Below are 22,077 nucleotides of genomic sequence, written 5' to 3' on the forward strand. Positions count from 1 at the left end.
CCTAATTTTTCTCTCCATACTGTACTGTACAATTCAAAGAGGTAACATGGTATAACTGAGAAGACAATCTGAATCTCTTTCACTGATTCCACTAAAAATATATTTTATTTATAAACATCTCTAATAGGACCAAAAAAAAAAAAAAAAGCAAAGAAACTGGTGAATTCAATCACTGATTTATCTATCAGAAAACTGATATATATGTAGCAAATAAATGTTTCACTCCCAGCTCTCATGGCTGGCAACACTATGAAAGTAGTACTTTTAAAAATTACTTAGGGCCGGGCATGGTGGTACACGCTTGTAATCCCCATGCTTGGGAGGCAGAGACAGGAGGATCACGCAGGCCTTGTTGGCTTGAGAGACCCTGTTTCCAAATAAAAAGTATAAAATAGGTCTGGGAGTGTAGCCCAGAGGTAGAAGGGTTTCCAGGAACCCAAGTACCACTACCAAAAGAAAAAAAAAAATTACTTAGAAATGTACTTAGACTTCAAAAAGCTAAAAGGGAGTTTTTAATTACAATAATTATTTTATTATCCAAATAATCTCTCACTACTTGAGGACAAAATAACAAATTAGCACAGCATATGGCAGAAACTACAGATGATAGATTTTTCTACATATAATTGTAAAAGTGGGTCAGCCCACCATATCCCTGACTCTGCATACATTGATTCAACAACCTGATTGAAAATACTCTTTAAAAAAAAAAAATGGCATCTGTACTTAAGATGTACAGGCATTTTTTTTGTGTGCCATTGAAATCATATCCAAGAAATCACTGCCAATTTCAATGTTGTGAGGTTTTATGACCCATATTTTCTTCTAAAAGTTTATAGTCTTAAGATTTATATTTAGGTCTTTTATCTATTTTGAGTTAATATTTGTATATGGGGTCAGGTAAGGGTCCAGTTTTATTCTTTTTCATGTAATTATTATTTTTCAACAATATTTGGTTAAAAGATTATTATTTCCTCCACCAAATGTTCGTGGAAACCTTGTCAAAAATAACTTGACAATATATGGAAGAATTTATCTCTAGGCTTTTATTTAACTCCAATGGTTTATATATCTGCCTTTAGAACAGTACTATACTGTTTCAATTATTGTAGCTTTATATGGTTTGAAATCAGAAAATATAAATCTTCTAGCTTTGTTCTTTTTTGAGATCGTTTTGGGTATCTAGAGTCCATATTCCATATTAGGATAGATTTTTTTCTGAAAAATAAATAAATAAATATATGATAGTTTCACCTAAAAAAAAAAGAAAAAATATTCTCTGGGAAGAAAGAAAGCAAAAAGAAATATTGAAATGTTATCTTTAAGTTATCAAAAGCTTGGTATCAGACAAATGAAAACTGTTATGTGAGATTATCATTTTTAATTTTGGATAAATTGCTATAATACTAGATATTAACCACTAAGCCAAGCATGGGAAGGAGGGATAGGGAGGGTACGGGGTGGGGATCGGGTAGGGACTAACTGGGCGATGTGTGCATGTATGTCTACAAAAGTTTTTTTTTTTTTTAATCCCGCTATGATGTATGAATACAGTGCGCCAATAAAAAAATAAAAAATTTTTAAAAATTAAAAAAAGATGTACAGGCATTTTTGTCATTATCCCCTAAACAATGTAGTAAAACAACTGTGAGTTGCATAACATTTATGCATATTTGGTATTGTTCATAATCTAGAAGGGTATGCATAAATTATATGCAAATACTGCACCACCTATCATATTGAGCATCTGTGAACTTTGGTATCCAAAGGCATCCTAGAACTAATTCCCCACATATACCAAGTTTGCAAATGAAAAGTCATTAATCTACCTATAATCTCAGTGCTTGGGACACTAAGACAAGAGGATCATAGGTTTGAGACAGCCTTAGGAATTTAACAAGATCCTATTTAAAATAAATAGAAAAATAATTTTTTAATAAGAACTGGGGTTATATCTCATAGGTAGAATGCCCTTGGGTTTAATCCCCAGTACCAGCACCCCCCCGCAAAAAAAAAAAATCACCTTTTTTCTAATATATGAGAAACTGCAACCATTCTTATTTTTAAAACACAAAAGGGAAGTTTTCTCAATCAATTTTGAACTTCATATGTGAGACTTCACGAAACAAATTATAGTGGCATACACACACACACACGCACGCACGCACGCACGCACGCACATACACATTAAATCTAGTGGAAGTCTGACAATAAGCCCTAAAGTTTATCTACTCACAAAACTTGTCACTTTGAGACCAGAAGATCTCGGCTGGTGGACAGCCTTAGCTATTTAGTGAGGTCCTCCACAACTTAGTGAGACCCTGTTTTAAAATAAAGAATAAAAAAATAGAACAGGGGGTGTGGCTAGGAGGTTGAATGCCCCCAGGTTCCATCCCCAGACCCGCAAAAATAAAAAATAAAAAAAAAATTAAACCAGATGTTTTTCAAGTTTCCTCTACCAGGGTCAGGGTGTTTTGCCTGCTAATTTCTCTCTCTTAAGGCATTCAAGGTCCTTCCTCATTAATAAAGACCCTCTTTCACTTCCAAACACATGCAGCCTGGAAGGATTCAGGCTGGGGCAGGAGAAGTGGCTTAGAAGGAACAAGCCTGCCTGAAGTGTGGATTAAGTGCCTGGGGAAAAATACAGCACAGAGCCAGGAGAAAGTCACCTGGGAGGATGTGGTCTCTAGAAAAGGAAAGACAAGCCTGCTAGTTCAGGAACACCCCTAGTACTGGGGAGGGAAGGAAAAAAACAAGAGTTGTTTTGGATTCCTAGTACCTTTATGGATACTGGAATTTTTGACTAGAAGACTGAAAGCAGTATTTGCACAAGACTCAAGGCATATCTATTTTCCATACTGTAGAGGGGGAGAGGAGTGTTACTGCAGCAGGTGCTACGATTAAAGGTCTCCATGACACCAAGCTGTCAGCACTCCTATAAGCTCTGCTCAAATATTAACCAGGTCACTGGCAACACTGGGGAGCTGCTTTTGAACACAACTGTTTACTGCCAGGTCGGGCTTTCTACTATGCCCACAGCTGGCCTTCCCACATTCCAGTAAATACTAGGTTCTGAAATTGAGCCTCCTCTCTCCTCCTATAGGAAACTGTATCCCACTTTCACTCACAGCCCCATTTACAACAGCCAGAGCTATGACTAAGGAAGTGTTGTGAAAATAAATATGACACTTTGATCATTTAGGGTCCAACATTTCAGGTACCACCAGTAGGAGAGCTAAAGGAAGGCACAGAGGTACATGTTATTCAATCTATGGATGCTAACAGGAAGGCAGTTATCGGGGTTCACCAGAGGCTCATAGAACCTCATCAGAGAAGGACTTAGTTTCCAAGAAAGAGGGTAATTAGAAAACACTAGAATAACAAGATAGAACCTAAACAAGATAGGTCAATAACAAGATAGAACCTAAACAGCAAAAGAGACTGAGGTCTGGGCATGTTTCTGAGAGGAGTTTGGACCATTGGGAAAGAAAGGATAAGTCAAATTATCATATCCAAAACACAAGATGAGTGTTGGAATGAGAGTAAAGGCTGCATTTTTTATTCCTCCAGGAGTCGGAGGGGTGTGGCTGAGCTAGGATGTAAGACTGAGAACCCCAGGTGGGTGGGCTAGGGGGAGGATCTCTGAAGGCTGGAATCCAGGCCGAGTCCTAGACTGCTCCAACCCAGGCAGTGAAATGACTAACGGTGGAAATCTGACTCAAGACACCATGAGTCATCATTAAGGGAAACCAGCCTCTGTGTCAATAACTTCTCTGAGAACTAGGAATACTTGTACTGGTACAAATATTTTGGAATCTAGTACCTAGAGCCAACATTGAACCACTCCTTCATTTTGGATAGGTCACATTTATTTTTCTGTTCTCAGAGTTCTTCAGTTACCAAACAAGGCTAATATTATCAGTCAGAAATATTTTTACTAGTAGAAAACGTCTATAAGAAAAGAGTAACCTTTTGGAAAGAATAAATTAATATACTTGCCAACCTTGCACAGAAGGGAAACGTTCGCCAGCAGTTCTCTGGACCAGGTTTGCACCCATTAGTGTGATGGAATGACACCTCTAACAAACAGTTTGCTTCACTGTCACAGCAAGGCAGCTAAAAATCTGAATTTCTGCAGCAGGAGATGTGAGTTCATTTTCCTCACACATTCCCTTCCAACTTAAGAAAACGTTTGCTAATTTCCTATTATAGACAAGGCATTGTGTGAACTGCTACAGAGATTACAAAAATAACTAGACCCAAAAGTGCTCGACTTTAAAGTAAAAATAGAATTAAGAATATTTTTAGCTGGGGCATGGTGATGCACACTTGTAATCCCAGCGCTTGGAAGGCTGAGACAGGAGGATCGCACAGGTTCAAAGCCAGCCTCAGCTACTGAGTGAGGCTCTCAGCAACTTAGTGAGACCCTGCTTCCAAATAAAGGATATATTTTTTAAAAAAAAATAGGTCTGGGAGTATAGCCCGGAGGTAGAAAAGCCCCTGGGTTCCACCCCTAGTACCACACACAAAAAAAGTATTTTTCGTCTGCTACCTTCCAATTATTTTTTTTTTTTCAGTACTGGAAACTGAATCCAGGGGCACTCTACCTCCGAGCTATACCCCTAGCCCTAATTTTTTTATTCTTTATTTTGAAACAGAGTCTTACTAAGTTGCTGAGAGCCTTACCAAGTATCCGAGGCTGGCCACAAATCTCTGATCCTCCTGTCTCAACCTCTCAAGTACTGGGATTACAAGCATGTGCAACCACACCCAGCTCCAAACTTGTAATACTTTATGATTGATTCAAAATACTTCCCCTGGATATTCCTACAGTTCAAATATATTAGACTACTAACAATACCCAGGATATAGCTGGATTTCCAAAAACAATATAATATGTGAAAGAAGCCAAGCACAAAAGACTACATGCTACATGATTCTATTCCAATCATGTGAAGTTCAAGGATGGGTAAAATCAGGCTATGATAGATATCATTAAAGTGTCAACTGGATTGAAAGGAAGGAAGAACACAGATCTGAAGGGAACAAGGTGGTTGGAAATGACCTCCACCTTGTTTGGAGCAGTGGTAATATACACCTGTCAACCTGTCAAGGCTAACCAAACTCAGGAGTTAACAATACATTTTACGATATGTAAATTGTAATTTTAAAATGTTAACAAAAAAAAAACACACCACTAAACATCAGAAATGAAGTTTTAGGCAGCCTGGGCATTGTGGCGCACGCCTATAATCCTAGTGCTTGGGAGGCTGAGACAGGAAGCTCATAAATTCAAGGCCAGCCTCAGCATCTTAAGAGAGGTCCCTCACAAATGTGTGGCAAAAGGCTGACAGAATCTCTAATTCTTGATCTCAATGGCATTTTCGAAGACTAGATTCCTTGTTTGGAAGAAATCAGATGTAATGGCTATAAAAATAAATTAAATACAGTCATATTGCCTGCTGGATATCAGTCATGTATGAAAGATCCTAGCATAGAAAAATAATAGAATTTTGCTGGGCATGGCAGCGCATGCTTGTAATCCCAGCATTTGAAAGGCTGAGACCGGAGGACCGTAGTTCATGGACAGCCTCACCTACTTAGTGAGGCCCTCTGCATCTTTGTGAGTGAGACCCTGTTTCAAAATAAAGAATAAAAACTAGGGCAGGGGGTATAGCTGAGAGGTCGAATGCCCCTGGGTTCCATCCCCAGACCCGCAAAAAATAAATAAATAAATAAATGAATAATAGGATTTTTGTGTAGTATATGAAAATTAAATTTGCATCCATTTCCTTCTGCCCTGTGAACTAAAACAAAACAAGCTTTAATTTCCATCTTCCATCTTACCATGTTACTAGGGTGCTCTGACTACTAATAGGGGGAGGAATTCTTTTTTTTTCTTTTTTTTTCTTTTTCTTTCTTTTTTTTTTTTTTTTTTTTGGTGGTACTGGGGATGGAACCCTTCTACCTCAGGGCTATACTCCCAGACCTATTTTATATTTTATTTGGAAACAGGGTCTCTTAAGCCAGAGAGGCTGGCTTCGAACCTGTGCGATCCTCCTGTCTCTGCCTCCCAAGGGCAGGATTACAAGCCTGCGCCACCACGTCCAGCCTAGGGGGAGGAATTCTAAAGAGTGATTCTCTAGAGGTATGATTTCTTAAGGGGAATAACTTTGAGAACACCTGAGAGTCACCTGTGGGGCTTTTACACCCTCACAGGAATTCTGATTCATGCCCCAGGGATTTGGTTGTAACTTCCCGCCACTGGTCAGTCATTTTACCTCAGACAGGAAGGAGTCACACCCCTCAGCAAGCAGGACAGGTGGACTAGAAAAACAGTTTCTGGCTGAGAATTGAGAAGATTCCTTCTCTTCTAGCGGCGCCTCTCTGAGATCAAGAAGAGAAAAGATGGAGTGCAGAAAAACACTGTTCTTGCTCCATCTCTCTTTTCTCCTCCTTTCTCCACGCAGGAAAATTACATAGAATTTCTGTGGTCAAAGGTCTCAGCAGCTTCTCCTTTAACTTAAAAATGGAAAAGGATTATGCTAAATTGAACTGCAAAGGGAGAATGCAGCAAGCTGAGGGCAACCAACCAAGTTTTGTTGCTTCCAACCCAGTGCTAAGGTCATAGACAATCTTCCAAGGAAATGACACGGGACCTGAGTGACTGTACTCCTTTGCAAGGTACAGTAACAACTACAGAAACCAATACCAACAAAGCCTCCACCTGGTGAATTCCCTGTGTACATAGAATTGTGAGCCTAAAAAGCACATGTGTTTTACACATTCACCTAATGTACATCTTGAGCCTTCTCAGACCTGCCTTTTAAAGAGATGATAATCTAAGGTCATGTTATTTTTAGAATTCTGAAAATAACAGCTGCACTGTCAGCCATCCCTAGTGAGGGCCTTCCCTTCAAGACAGCCTTGGATATACCCACCTTCTGTTCTCAGTTGTGCGATACTGGTTCCATCTCTCTTTTCATAATCTTTAAAGATAATTTGCTGCAACTCAATATGTTTGTAATCTTTGTCAGGCTGCCAATTCTTTGAGGGCAAAGGTCATTACTATCTCGTTTATTGTTCAATTCCCAATACTTATCACAATGCCTAGCACACAAGAGACATTGAATAGAAATAAGTAAATAAATGGAATTCTGCTTGCACGTTGGTTTTTACTTTATCACTTACAGAATATAAGTTCCATAGAAGATGGGGGTCCTCTCTATCTACTTCTGTATCCCCAGACCTCAAATAGCACATGACCTTCAAGTAAATATTACTGTGTTTGCTAACCCTCAGAGCCACGAAAGACCTGTCTGGAAAGGTTCATGTCTGCTCTGTGATTTTTAGGTTGCAAGGAGCCTATTACAGAAAAAGCACATACCTGCTAAACACTACTGAAATTCAAATGGAGGCAGGACACATGAGATGGTCTGGCAATTTGGGGGATGGCATAGAGATTGAAATCTAGGGTATGACAGAAACTGCAATTTTGAGTAACTAAAGGATGGAATTTTGGCTGTTACTGAAAAACTTATTTCTCTACTTTTCTTAGGGTATAAAACAACTCTCATCTTTTACTTTGCTCTCACTCACCCAAATGGAATGAGTGTCTAAACCTTTCTTGGGCCTGATGTTACTGGAGATGGCTGGCCAGTGTTTAAGCTCTAACAACTGGACATTGGACTGAACTGCCTCTAACTTTCCAGTATACAAAATGAGAAGCATCATTTCATATGTTTGTTTTTTTAAAAAAATCACATAATGTTATCGTTTATTTTATATCACTAAATTCAAAACAATTCAAATCATGTTGCATATATTAATATGCTAAATCTTATAACAATCCTATAAAATATCATTACCTCTTGCACATTATTATCCCTGCAACATTTTTTCTGATATAGAAACCAAGGCTCCCAAGAGCTGATCAATATCTAGAGGCCTGTCTTTCCAATTATACCTCATTGCTCTTCAATAATCAGAATCTTTCACTTATGCACTCATTCAAAAAAAAATTATTGATTACCTACTATCTATCAAGCACTAATGCTGCTCAGAGGCCACAGTTCTCCTTCAGATAGAATATGAAAAGAAAAAGACAGAAAGTGACAGGAAGCTATATAAGTAAGGTATAGCCTTAGAGAAAAGGTAAAGTCTCTAATTAAAAACAAGAGTTAAGTGTAGGTTAAGACAAAGGAAAAAAACAGCTACTTATAATCTTAGTAACAGGTTTATAATTAATGGGAGGTTTTTAGTGTATTAGGCACCACAGTCCTGCAGAGCAAGAATTTTAAATGGTATAATTCATTAGATACAACCACCCTATGAAATAGGTTCTAGTATTAGCCCCATTCTACAGAGGAAATGTGCTAGGGGCTGAATGGCTCATGAACGTCCACTCCAGGTCACACCACTGGTGAACATCTGGTCCAGAATGTAAACTCACATCTTAGAAGTAATGGGTCTCCACATGTGTGCAGAAGCAGGCTGAATTGCCTAAGAACATGGGGGCAGAAGTATAACAAAGGACTTAGGAGAATGGTGATCAGTCAAGGAGCAGGACAAGGAGCTGACATGAGATGAACAAAAAGACTACAAAGACTATAGGCCAGCACGTAACCCATTTTCTCCTCATCAGAGACAGCCACGGTACAAAGGGATGTCAGTCCACACCCTTGGCCAAATAAAGGTGAGGCTACCTGTAGCAGATGGCCAAAATAATCCTTCAACATAGGTAAGAGTCATCCTTTTTTTTTTAATCTTCTGATTAAGTACCTGTAATAAAGTTAGAGTTTTCATCTTTAAATCCAGACCTTGAGAAAAGATCACCTTTGCTTGGTCTTTAATACCTTGACTTATCCAGAGTTTTGGAGTGGAGAAGAGTGATTCTCCTCCAGTTTATGGCCTGAAAGACCCCTGCTGCCTGACCACTCTCCCTCACAGAACAATCAACTCTGATTCCCCCACATCTCTACATTTCCAGTTCTAACAACGGAATCACATACAACTCTGACCACTAAGAATCTCATCATTCATATTCCTCTCCTCTGTTCTCTTGTGACAATCTAACATCCCAATTTGTAATAAAAGCTGTGTAGTGTACTTGCTTAAATGTCTCCTTCCTCACTTCTTGCATATACAGTTTTACGCTGACACCTAGGAGCATGCATCCCTTAGCTGGAACTAAGGGCAACTGGGAGAATGGGATAGGCCACAGAGGCCACTGATGGAGCACAGTTCTACGTTCATGAGCCATTCAGCCCCTAGCACATTTGCCAAGATTCTCTGAGAAAAAGATTACTCCTGAAGCATGTTTCCTGGGATTTGGAGAACATTGTCAGTCTGTCTGAAAAACTGTCAGGGTATTGGGAAAAAATACACACACAATAATTTCTCCTGCAGAAACCACATGCTATTATTATTCAATGTCTTTGTCTTTAAAAACATCTGTCAACCGGGCATAGTGGCACATGCTTATAATTCCAGCATTTGAAAGGCTGAGATAGGATGATCACGATCATGGTTCCTGGACAGCCTCAGCTACTTAGTGAGGCCCTTTGCAACTCAGTGAGACACTGTTTCAAAATAACGAATAAAAAATAGGGCTGGGGGTGTTGCTCAGAGGTAGAATACCCCTGGGTTCCATCCCCAGTACTACAAAGCAAAAATAATCTGTCTGTGGTAAAACTGCTGTCATTTAATTTGTTTTTAACCTGACACTTCCTAGCATGGATGACATGACACAGAACAACACAAAATAGCCAGCCACAGACAGGTGTGGTAGCGCACACTTGGGAGGCTGAGACAGGAGGATCACATGGGTTCATAGCCAGACTCAGCTACTTAGTGAGGCTCTCAGCAACTTAGTGAGACCCTGTTTCCAAACAAAGTATAAAATAGATCTGGGAGTACAGCTCAGAGGTAGAAAGCCTCTGGGTACCACCCCCAGTACCAGCAAAAATAAATAAATAAATAAAGCCAGCCACAGTAGAGGGAGAAGGGAAAGGACTTCAGAGGCTAAAAGCACGACTTCTAGGGGAAATAAAAAGGGAAGGGCTGAGAGCCGGGCGTGGTGGCGCACGCTTGTAATCCCCGCGCTTGGGAGGCAGACACAGGAGGATCGCGCAGGTTCGAAGCCAGCCGTGGTCGCTGGCTTAGGAGACCCTGTTTCCAAATAAAAATGTAAAAATAGGTCTGGGAGTGTAGCCCGGAGGTAGAAGGGCTTCCAGGAACCCCAGTACCACAAAAAAAAAAAGGGAAGGAGAGAATGAACTTATTAGATGTTGATATTGTCATTGCCACTTATACTTGTTTAAGTGAAGAGTCCCCCTCCTAATACTGTACATTCCACCTGCCATCCTCCCAGCAACCACGGAAGGCTGAGGAGACTGGCTCAGAGTCTGTGAAAACTGCCTCAAGTGACAGATTCTAGGTGACATGTGCCAGCTGACCACAAATTCAGGTCTTCTGATGGAAGGCCCTTTCATTTCCCTCCTCACCACTGGACAACAGAGGGCAATAATTTTTATAAACTCCTCTTTTTCACAATTTTTTTCTCCTCTTTAGGGATTATTCATCTCCCAAAGAAACCAAAAAGCTCTTGTTAAAATCTACTTTCTTCCTAAGCAGCATCCTATATATGGTTTCTTACTATTTATGCCTTTTTTTTCTCTCAGAAAAAAAATTTTTAATGGTAAGAGAAACTGAACCAGTGTTACACATGCTAGGCAAGCACTCTACCACCAAGCCCTTTTTCATTTTTATTTGGTTGAGTCTCCCTAAATTGCCCAGGATGGCCTCAATCTTGTGATTCTCCTGTCAGCCTCTCCAGTAGCTGGGATTACAGGCATGCATACCCACATCATCTTATGCTTTATACAACTGAAGCACTGAAACATCCAGTAAGTGAGTAATAGTAGAAGGAAATAAAAACTAAACAAATGAATGCAATTATTTCAAATCATAATATAAATAACAAAATGTTTGGATACTAAATGTTAAGAGTTTGACTATAGTTTATACATAAGAAGAAAATATTTTGTTTAGAATTATTTTTCTTAAAAATCTCACACAAATTGGGGTTAAATGCTTAAGACTGTATTCATGTGATGCCACAAGAAAAATTTAGCCATCATTTTGTCTGTGTAAAGCCAAAGATTATTTTTTAAACAACTAGCTAGAATGTCTGGAGAAATAATAAAAAAAATTCAATTATGTAAACACAGCCCTAGTTTCTATAAAACAAGCTTTATAAACAAACCTTTAATTTGCATAATTGTACTTTGTAAAAGAACTTCTATTTATATGGCTTTGACCTAGGGCTAAAGTTCTGCCAAAGTTAAAGTAAATATTACAGAAAAGTGAATTTTAAAAGACTAATATCTTTTTCCCCCAATTTCAAGTGTTCATATTGTAAAATAATGTGGGAAATAGAATTTAAATGTTCTAGAATAAAAGCATGAAATATAAAAGCAACATCTGGACTTCACAAAAGAATATATTTTCTTTCATTTGTATTTTTGGCTGCTAAATAACTTACTCTAGCAAGATCTGTCAATTAGTATGCAGATATGTAGCCAGGGCAGTAATAAATACCATGGCAGAGAAAGTTGCCTATTAACCCTTCAACTTGTCTTCTATGCAAATACTCCATCTGATATGTTTTAGATGAACAGTATCTGAATTGCTCTTTGGTCCATGTCCAAAATATTCTATTGTTGACACACTCATCTTTTATTCTTCAAACGGGCTGCAGCTTAGGAGGGATGTAATTAATTTTAGTTGCTGTACTAAAAGGACAAAACTAAAGCAAAAGCAAAAACAACAACAGCAACAATAATAGGGGCTACAGATATAAATCAATGGCAGAGGGTTTATTGAGCATGTATGAAGCCCTGGGTTTGATCCCCCAGCACTGCAAATAATAATAATAATAAGAACAACCAATAAAGTTCCTTTGTTCTCAAACTAGCCATTTTTGCACAGACCCAGCCCTGAAGGCATTGCATCTAACGCAGACCAGGTAGCTGAAATCATATGGTATGCAAAGAATCCATGATAATAAAAAATATGGCCCACAGCAAGTGTTTTGCTGCACATCTACTATACGAAAACCTTTTTAATAGTCCTGTCATGGAAACAAAGATGAGCTTCTCTCTGAAGATTATTGCTTTTGATTAAGATGTCCTGAATGAGTGAGAATAAAAAATGTAATTCAACAAGTTTATCAGGAAAAAACTTAAAGGATTGGCTACAAGGGACATTTTTACTAAAATATAATCATTTTAATTTGTCCTGCCAGAAATACCACTTTGAGAATTCAGTATCATCTCTTAGGTGAAGACTATGTTATCTGATTCTTAATACTTTATTGTCTCCCCTCAGAAACATCCAAATTAAAATCTTATCTATGATAGAAATCTCCATGGGAGCTTTTGGTCTAAATTTTTGGCTTATAAAAGGGAAAAATTATAAAGTACAGAGAAACCAACATACATGACTGTTGTAATCTCTTGAGAAAATAGACCACAGAGTGTAAGTAACTCTTTCAAACCTTGTCTGTTACATACAACAGCAATAAGTTGCACAAGGGGAAGGGGAACCTTTGGGGAAGCAGTCACTGGCTCAAAAGTTAGAATATAGAAGATAAACCATGCCAGTGGATTTGAAAATGAAAATAACAAAAGGTTTATGAAAAGGATAAACACTATTCTAAAAGAGAAAGACTAGCTGGGCATGGTGGCACACACTTGTAATCCCAGTACTTGGGAGGCTAAAACAAGATTACTGGTTTGAGGCCAGCCTAAGCTACTTAGTGAGGCCCTCTGCAACTTAGTGAGACCCTGTTTCGAAAATAAAGAGCCAGGCACATACTTGTAATCCCAGTGTAATTCCAGCATTTGGGAGGCTGAGACCAGAGGATAGTGGTTCACGGACAGCCTCAGCTACTTAGTGAGGCCCTCAATTCTCTATTTTGAGACCCTGTTTCAAAATAAAGAATAAAAAGTAGGGCAGGGGGTGTAGTTTGGTGGTTGAATGCCCCTGGTTTCCATCCCCCAACCCCCCCCACACACACACAAAAAAAAAAAAAAGAACAAAAATTAGGGCTGAGGGTGTACCTTAGAGATAGAATGCCACTGGGTTCAATCCCTAGTATGTATAAATAAGTAAGTAAGTAAGTAAGTAATAAAAACTTTCAGGGTGTTTTCTTTTTAAATTAATTTTATCTATTTATTTAGGTACAGGGTTGAACTCAAAGGCATTCTAACTCTGAGCTACAATCCCAGCTCTATTTTACTTTTTATTTTGAAACAGGGTTTTTATTTTGAAACAGGGTTGCTAGGTTGATAAGGGTCTAAGTTACTGAGTCTGCTCTTAAACCTGCAATCCTCCTGTCTCAGCCTTCCAAGTGCTAGGATTACAGATATAAACTACCATGCCCAGATTACTTTTAAACTCACTCATACATATCATATATGTAGAAAAATACATATATGGTATGTATGTAACATAACACCTCCCTTGTCATAGTGCATAGGTTGAGTGTAGTGCCAGGGTTTATTTGGGAGAAAACCATTCTGGCTTTAGGAATACTCATCTTGCTCCATTCTCATGCCCTGATTTCCTCCCTCTACCTTTCCCCCTCCAGGACTGGCCCAGAGTACAACCTCTGTAGAACTCTCCTGGATTCCCCAAAGTAAGATTACATGCCCCTTCATCTTGGTACCACTTGGTATCATGCTTTTTGATTGTAGCATTAGTAACAGATTGCTGCAATTACTGTTCACATATCTCTTTCTTAGATAGTGATGTTCTAGAGGTCAGGGATCCTAGAATCCAGCAGAGTGCCTGATAGAACTCTGTATGCTCAACATTTTCAAGTAGATAATAGCTAGTATCTCACAATGCCACAAAAGAACAGAATTCTACTAGGGCTATGAGGTCACTAAGCAAAAGCTAAGCAAATTATTTTTAAAAATTAAATTATTCATTCCTTTAACAATAATTTGGTTAGCTCCTACTGAAGTATCCTTGGGGACACAGCTTGAAATTTAAAGCATCTGCCTTCAGGAAACTTCCATATTAGAAAAGGGTGATGATATATACATACATATATATCTCAAAGGAATGTCTACAAGATTTCGGATATTTTGCATGATCTCTAAAAGAACCAAGTGGCCTATACCTAGTCACCAAGAAATTAACAATTTAGTCATAGAGATAATATATGCAAAGCCAATGAACAAAGTAAAGGATGAATGCTAATTGCACAGAAAAAGAAATAGGGAATGTGAGAATTAACTGGTAGGCACTTCAGGCTGGAGGATCAGCAATAACTTTCTGGGTTTGTGACAGACTTGGAAAGAGGAGGAAGGACTCAGAGGGCAGAAGTAAGGCTGAAATTACCAAGAAAGAGAATAGTAACAACCAAAACAAGAGAGAAAACTATAAGGCTTGCTGGAACAGAAAATTCTTCCCTCCTGATCATACTTTCCTTCTAAAAACTCAACTGAAGTGTGGGCATCATCTTAGCCTCCTCTCTGCTTGCTGAAAAGAGCCAGGCACCTATAGACCTGCTCTCAGACCCATTCCTCTCTCTTCCTGCAGCCACTGCAGACATTTCTAAACCAGACTACTGGCTTGTTCTAACAGCTCCTTTCTCGATTCTGCTTTCCAATATGCTGCCAGTGAGATCTTACCAAAAGCAAATGTGATCCTATAAATCCTTTCCTTAAAATCTTTCTGAAGCTCCCCAATCATGTACACAGTAGTGTGCAGAAAATTCTTCATGGTGCAGCTTCTCCTGCTTCCCAGTCTGGTGCCTGCTCTCTTCCCCTCCACAAGCAACTCCTTGGCGCTTCAGACTTCAGCACCTGCCTGCACCTCATCCTCCCCCATTTCTACACATATTTCAATAATGGCATTTCCACATATGTCTGGTCCTCCAAGACAGGGTATGTCTTACTCCTTTTTAGTGGCTCAACACCTAGCCCAGCACCTAATTTTGCACCTAGCATAGGATTGAGGCTTCTTCATAGGCTTCCTCAATCAATGTTGAAGAAGCAAAACTGAGGCCAGCATCAGATTTGCAAGTGACTGACCATGAAGTGGACTGTGAGAGAATAGAGATCATAGAGAAAGGTAAGTCTATCTGAAATTCTGACAGTGGAAAGGGAGCCAATAAAGACACTGGGGAGGTACAGCTAGACCATTCTCTCTCAGAGGTAATGGACCATAGCCTCCGCCCCCCCATGGCGTGACTGTTAGTGATGGGGATCAGGAGGGAGTTCTATCAGAAATGGACTGGGAACCAAAGCATTCAACCCCCTACCATCTAAGCCAACTAGGAACCCAAAGCAACCAACCAACCATCTAAATAATAAACTTTTCTGTCCTAATGCTCGGAGTATTTCTTAATAGCTCCTTTTTGGTGGACCATTTTTCCTCCAGGGTGGGGGGGCAGAATTGTGTGTGTGTGTGTGTGTGTGTGTGTGTGTGTGTGTGTGTGTCTTATGGGGTATTGAACACAGGAGCATCCTACTTCTGAGCTAAACACCCTGATATTTTTTATTTTGAAGGTCTTGCTAGGTTGCCGAGGCTGGTTTCAAATCTTGATCCTCTGGTCTCATCCTACCAAGTACTAGGTTTACAGGCAGGTACCACCATGCCTGGCCCAAAGCAAACTTAGCATCATAGAGGATGCAAGAAACAAAACAACATACTAATTTCTACATTCTGGCATAAAAGATGCTCATACTACTTTTTACATCAATAGGAAGAGATGTTAATCAAGTCACTAATTAATTGGAGGTGTAGGAAACTCTGGAGACAAAGCAGCCAAGGATTCTCTCTTGTGTACACTGTCCAGGGTGAAAGACAGCCTGCCTCTCCAGGGGCTGGCAATGACCGATGACCACACCAATACAACAAAGGCTACAAGCCACTCATGTCCTGCTGCTATTACCTAGATGGAAGATTTGTGGTCACTGAAGCTGACTTAGAAAATAAGCAGCCTTTTTGCATAAAGTTTCCTATGCCAACAAACTGCCTTGTTAGCAAACCTTTTAGATATAATCCCTAGTGTAAAAAACTAAGCAAAAAAAGGAAAAGACAGCTACAGTAAAATTTGCCATCTCTGATTCTCCAAATGGGTACATTCCAAATAGAGGCAACCCTGATACTTAAGCACTAACCAGTGCTTCAAGAGTGAGCAGGACTCGCTGCTGAAACAGACCCCGCACCCCAGTCTACCAAAGAGCACATTTCCGTCCATGTACATAAAACACGTTTATGGGAAAATCTTGGGGACAGTATCTAGTTTTTTATTTGTTGTTTGTTTGTTGTACTGGGATTGAGCCCAGGGGCATGCTACCTCTGAGCTTTACCCTCAGCCCTGTTTTGTTTTGTGTTTTTTTTAATCAGTCTTAAGCCAGGCATGGTGGTGGCGCACACACTTGTAATCCCAGGATTTGGGAGGCTGAGACAGGAAGATTGCCTTCAGGACAGCCTAAACTACTTAGTGAGGCCCTTTGCAACTCAGTGAGACCCTGTTTCAAAATAAAGAAAAAAAAATAGGGCTGTGGCTATAGCTCGGAGGCAGAATACCATGAGTTCCATCCAAAGTACTACATAATAAATAAATAAATAAATAAATAAATAAATAAATAAATAAATAAATAAATAAATACAGGGTCTTGACAGGTTGATTAGAGTCTCACTACTGGCTGAGGCTGCCCTTGAACCTTTGATCCTTCAGTCTCACTAGGATAACAGGCATGTGCCACCACACCCAGCTCATCCAGCAGTTTTTATCTCTTGCAAATTATCATGATAATGTCAGTGGTTACACCCAGGAACTTGTAGCAAAATTACCGTGGTCTTGAATTTCAAAGTTAGTGTTTAAAGAGTTTCACAAAAATCTTCAGTATTCAGGTGGGCTTTAAACCATTATAGAACTATTGGTAGTGACAGGTACTAAGAGAAATATGTTAGTCAACAGCTTTAGCATTACAAAACTAGAGGCAGAGGTTAGAATTATGATCTTTGTTTCACCAGTCTCCTCTCCCATAGTTGGAAATTAAAGTTATTTTGTAACAGGCTGCATACCAGTATCAGCATAGTTCTGGAAACCTACAAAAAGGTTATTTTATAATGACATAAACTTTCAATGGGCACAGTGATATATTTTCTGATTTAAAAATCACTGCATCTTTGTATATTCTGGATATTAGCCCCCCCCCCCCCAAGGATGTGGGGAAAGAGGAACTCTTTTACACTGTTGGTAGGAATGCAAACTAGTTCAACCACTATGGAGATCTGTGTGGAGATTCCTAAGAAAGGTGGGAATAGATCCACCATATGATCCAGCTATACCACTCCTGGATATCTTTCCAAAGGGGTTGAATTCAGAGAAATACAGCAACATATGCATACCTATGTTCATAGCAGCACAATTCGTAATAGCCAAAATATGGAACCAACCCAGATCACCATCAACAGATGAATGGATAGCAAAACTGTGAGAAACACACACAATGGAATTCTATTCAGCCATAAAGAAGAACAAAATTATATCATTTGCAAGAAGATGGAAAGCCCTGGAGAACATTATGTTAAGTGAGATCAGCCAAGCACACAAGGAGAAGGTACATATGTTTCCTCTAGTATGCCCAAACTAGGAAACACAAAGGATACCAGTGGGACTCCAGATAATGGAGGGGAAATACCAGCAAAGTTTGAATGGAGATAGGAGAGGAGGAAGGCTGATCTTGATTAATGAGGGTCTACATCTGAACATGTGTAAAATTATGAATAAGACATGGTTAACCTGGACAACCATTGGTGGGAGGGGGGAAGGGAAAATGGGGCCGGGGGGGGGGGCACCAAATATAGTTTAAATGTATACTATTTATGTTCAATAAAAAAATTGTTAAAAGGAAAAAAATAAAATAAATAAAAATTTAAAAATTAGGAGATATGTACACCATGGACTTTTACCCAGCCATAAAGAAGAAAAAAATTATGGAATTCACAGGGAAATGTCACAAAAAATAAGAAATCAGATGCTTTCCATAATATGTGAAAACTAGGGAGAAATGAGTAACAGGAGGAGCTCTAGATGAAGAAGGGACCCTATAGAGGAGCAATGAAGGTGACATATCTGAGGAGATGGGAGGAGGGAAGAGGGAAACTCTTTAAAGAACATGATGTACTTAAACATATCAAAGTCAATCATGAAACCCAGCATGGGAAGGAGGGAGAGGAAGGGAAGTGAATAGGGATTGGGTAAGGGCTAATTGGGTGATGTGTGCATGTACATCTCCACAAGTTTCTTATCCCATTAAGGCATATGACTACAATGCACTAATAAAAAATTATTAAAAAATAAAAAAGTAATTAAGAATTTTACTTTATGCAAACTATTTTATTTTCAACATTTGTTTTAGGTAAACTAAATACCAAAAAATGTAAGAAAAAGATACTCAACTTCAGTAATAAATGAAAATTAAGAACAGAATGAGGTCCCTTTTTACATTCTTCAGATTTACAATCTTAAGGAGTTTGAGAAGCCCAAGTGTTAGTGATGTGCCTAAAAAAGAGAAACTTTTAAACATGACTCGTACAAATGTGTATTGTTAAAAGTTGCACTGGAAAACAATGTTCCAATATCAAATAAAGTTGGTGTGCACATAAAAAAAAAAATCACTGCAGAAGGGTACAGTGGCACATGGCTGTAATTCCAGCTACTTGTAGGCTATGATAAAAGGTCTGTAATTTCAAGGCCAGTCTGGGCAATTTAGCAAGATGGTATCTCAAAATAAAAAGGTAGCAGTGGTATAGCAACCTCCCCAGTACCCCCCCCACACACACACACACACAAAAAAAAAATTTTTGCAGGAAAAAGAGAAAGATGACAGGAGGGAGGGAAAGGAGAAGGGAAAGAGGGAGAGGGAAAACTGCTAAATTCAGAAACCTAAGACAATGAAAATTTCAGATCAGCAGAGGCAGGAGGCTGAGGAAACCGAGACTGTAGTAAAACAAGAAGTTCCAGGTCAGAACCCAAAGTGGGAGAGAACGTCAAGGAGAGATATGTACTCATTACAACTGGCAATGCTTTAAAAGGGTTCTCACAGAGGGAGCTCTGACAAATTGATGCCAAGCACCAAAGCATTAGTAGACTAAAATTCAAAGCACAGAAAGACTTTCCAGGAATTGATGAAGCACTTCCATTGATGTTCTATACATATATGAAATTATCAATACCAATCTCAATATTATGGGAAGGGGAGGACAAGGAGTGCTATGTGCTGTGAACTCTGAACTTCATTATGATGTGAGATTACAAGGCACCAACAAAGTATATTTTTTAAAAAAAAAAGACTCTTGGGAAAGAAGAAACATAGCTAGTAGGCAAAGCTGGGTTGGGGGGATGTTCTACACGAAGATAATCAAAGTAATGCCAATAAAAACAGGTGCAGTGGTGTATGCTTCTCATCCCAGCTGCTCCAGATGGAGGCTGAGGCAGGAGGACTGGATGCAAGTTTGTTCGGGCCAGCCTGAGCAATCTAGCCAAAACCTGTCTCAAAAGACAAGTAAAAGAGCTGGGAATGTAGCTCAGTAGTAGAGCCCTTGCCTACATGTGCAAGACTCGGTTCAATCCCCAACTCCAAAAGGGGAAAAAATGCTGCTACCACATTACCACAATCAATTTGTGTTTTCAAAAAGAAACAAAAATTTCTAGGGTGCAGTGGCACATGCCTGTAATCCCAGTACTTGGAAAACTGAGGCAGGAGGATCACAGGTTTAAGGCCCATGTGTGATAACTTGACAAGATACTATTTCAAAATAAAATTTCAAAAAAATAAGAAGGGCTGGAGGTGTAGCTCAGAGGTAGCATGTCTGGGGTTCAATTTTCAGTTTAGCACACACATAGACACACAAAATTGTTGAAGCCTGTTTAAATGTTTGTTGCTTGAGAAGAAACACGTTGAGCTAACTGCTATGCATACAAAAATATTAAAATGAGCAGTTTCTGGAGAGTGGGCTGGGAGGAGCTGGTGCTTAACTATATGTACACTGTTTGACCTGATAGAAGCATGAATTACATCTGTCATTAGAAATAAGAGCTTATTGCCATGCACTTCATGTGAATTTTATGATGTCTTCCTTATCATATAAACAATCCAAATTAGTTTTTCTTTCTAAATTGAAATCTGTTGATGGCCCAGTGGAACAAACAAAACTCAGAGCGTCTTACTTGGTACATTACCATTTGGGATAGCCCTCCTTGATCTACAATATAAACAGTGACACCTCTCCACCAAGGCAGACAAAAATATATCCTAGGAAAGAGAGGATGCTCAGCTATTGTTACTTTTAACACTCTGTGACCATGGTTTATATTTTTACGTTTTCATCATTTACATAAAAATACAAAGCTTGCTAATGAATCTTGCTCATCCTAGCATCACGCAGTGTTGGTTCACAAGAATGACCAGGTGATGGAGTAAGTCAGAAACCCTGGACTTAAGTATGAAGCTAAACAGACCAACCTGTGAACATTAGTTTTCTCTCCCATAAAATGAGTATAATCGCTTCCTCAATAAAGACGAATAACTAATAAGTTGTTCTCACGGGAATGAAAGGCAACAGTAAGCCAAGGAGTGTAAACCCCTCTATTTGATTTGTTCCTGGTCAAGGAAGTTACCAAGTTTTTTTTTTTTTTTTTTCAATTAGTGCCTGAAATGTGAAAGGAAGGAGGAGAAACCACACAAATTCAGATGATTTTAAAGTTATTAGAGAAGAATCGAGTTTGAGGACACAAGATATAACTGTTCTGCTTTAAAACTGATTTGGCATCCAGGAAAATGGGCCCGAGTCGCCAGATCAGGCCGGCACGGTAATTTAATCACAGTCTTCTGGTAAAACCAATCTATCATCCTTCCCCGACAGTGTTCTCGAGAGATCTGATTTTCTCCCTACAGCTCCCAGTCCCTTCCAGGCCCACCTCCGCCCACGCTTTTGTTTGGTTTTTTGGCTGCGCAGCTCTCCCTCGGGTCGGGCCCCCGCTGGCTCCCCAGGCTCCCCGGGCCCTTCCCCGGGCTCTGCAGATGTGGAAGGACCCGGCCCGCGCCCCAGCGCCGCAGAGCAGTTCTGGGCCGCCCCGCCCGCACCCCCCCTTGCCTCCGCTTTAAGCCCATCCAGGGGGTCGCGGCCAGGACCCCCACCCGCCCTCGGGCTGGCCGCGCCCGGCCCCCGGAGCCCCAGCCCAGCGGAGGAAGGGACCCGAAAGTTCTGAGTGGGACCTGGGCGCGCGGTGGCGCCCCCGCTGCCCGCCGCCCTTCCCGGGCCGGGGTCCCCGCGCCCACCCGGCCTGGTCCCCGCGCGGGGCGACCTCGGGCTTCGGGGTGGGGTCGTGGGGACCCCGCACTCACCGATATCTCCATCCTCGTCCTCGTCCTCGTCCTGCTCCATATCCAGCAAGACGTTCCTGGTCATCATTTGCATGTCTCCCCAGCGGGGCCGCGGGTCGGGGCCGCGGGTCGGGGGCCGCAGGTCAGGGGCCGCAGGTCACAGGGCGCGGGTCAGGGGCGCGGGCGGCGGAGCCCGGCGCGCGCTCGGGAAGCCCAGCCGGCGGCGCCCACTGAGCATGCCCAGTGACTCGCCGGCGCCGCGGACCGGCTGAACTTCCCCGCTTTTATAGGCGCCACAAGGAAGTCGGCGCGCCCGGCCAGCGCCCGTCCCGCCGCGGGCCGGGGCCTGGCGGGGTGGGGACGCGCGCCCGGGGTCCCCCACACATCTGGACTAGACAGGGAGCCGGGATGCGGCTCACTTAGGAAGGCCCGCACACTCGCGGGGCGTTGGTAGGTGACAGGCGCCGAGGGGGACCTTAAGCCCGACCACAGTGACCCGGGCTGGGAGAAGCTGCCCGCGTCGGGGGCCGGGGAGAGGCCACGCGAGTAAGTCAGACCCCGGCGGGCCGGGCGGGGGAGCGGGCCACACCGGCGCGCCCCGCGCAGGACGAAAATGGGGGAGGGAGGCGGTATAAAGAGACGTGTGCACAAAAGGCAG

At 40.9% G+C, this 22,077-nt stretch overlaps 1 protein-coding gene across 2 annotated transcripts in view; it reads right to left on the minus strand.

Annotated features, from left to right (window-relative positions):
* The window catches only part of ANO6 (anoctamin 6), a gene marked incomplete at both ends in the record, with an annotated part of 205,141 nt that extends 183,628 nt beyond the window's left edge, over nucleotides 1–21,513 (minus strand). For both annotated transcript variants that reach the window (XM_080705450.1, XM_080705449.1), the window contains one exon: nucleotides 21,441–21,513. In XM_080705450.1, the coding sequence (XP_080561576.1) occupies nucleotides 21,441–21,513 (73 nt within the window). The remainder of the gene's footprint in view (nucleotides 1–21,440) is intronic.
* Between the last annotated feature and the right edge of the window lie 564 nt (nucleotides 21,514–22,077).

This window comes from Muscardinus avellanarius (assembly GCF_963383645.1).
Source record: "Muscardinus avellanarius genome assembly, chromosome: 11".
In the NCBI taxonomy this organism is placed as follows: domain Eukaryota; kingdom Metazoa; phylum Chordata; class Mammalia; order Rodentia; family Gliridae; genus Muscardinus; species Muscardinus avellanarius.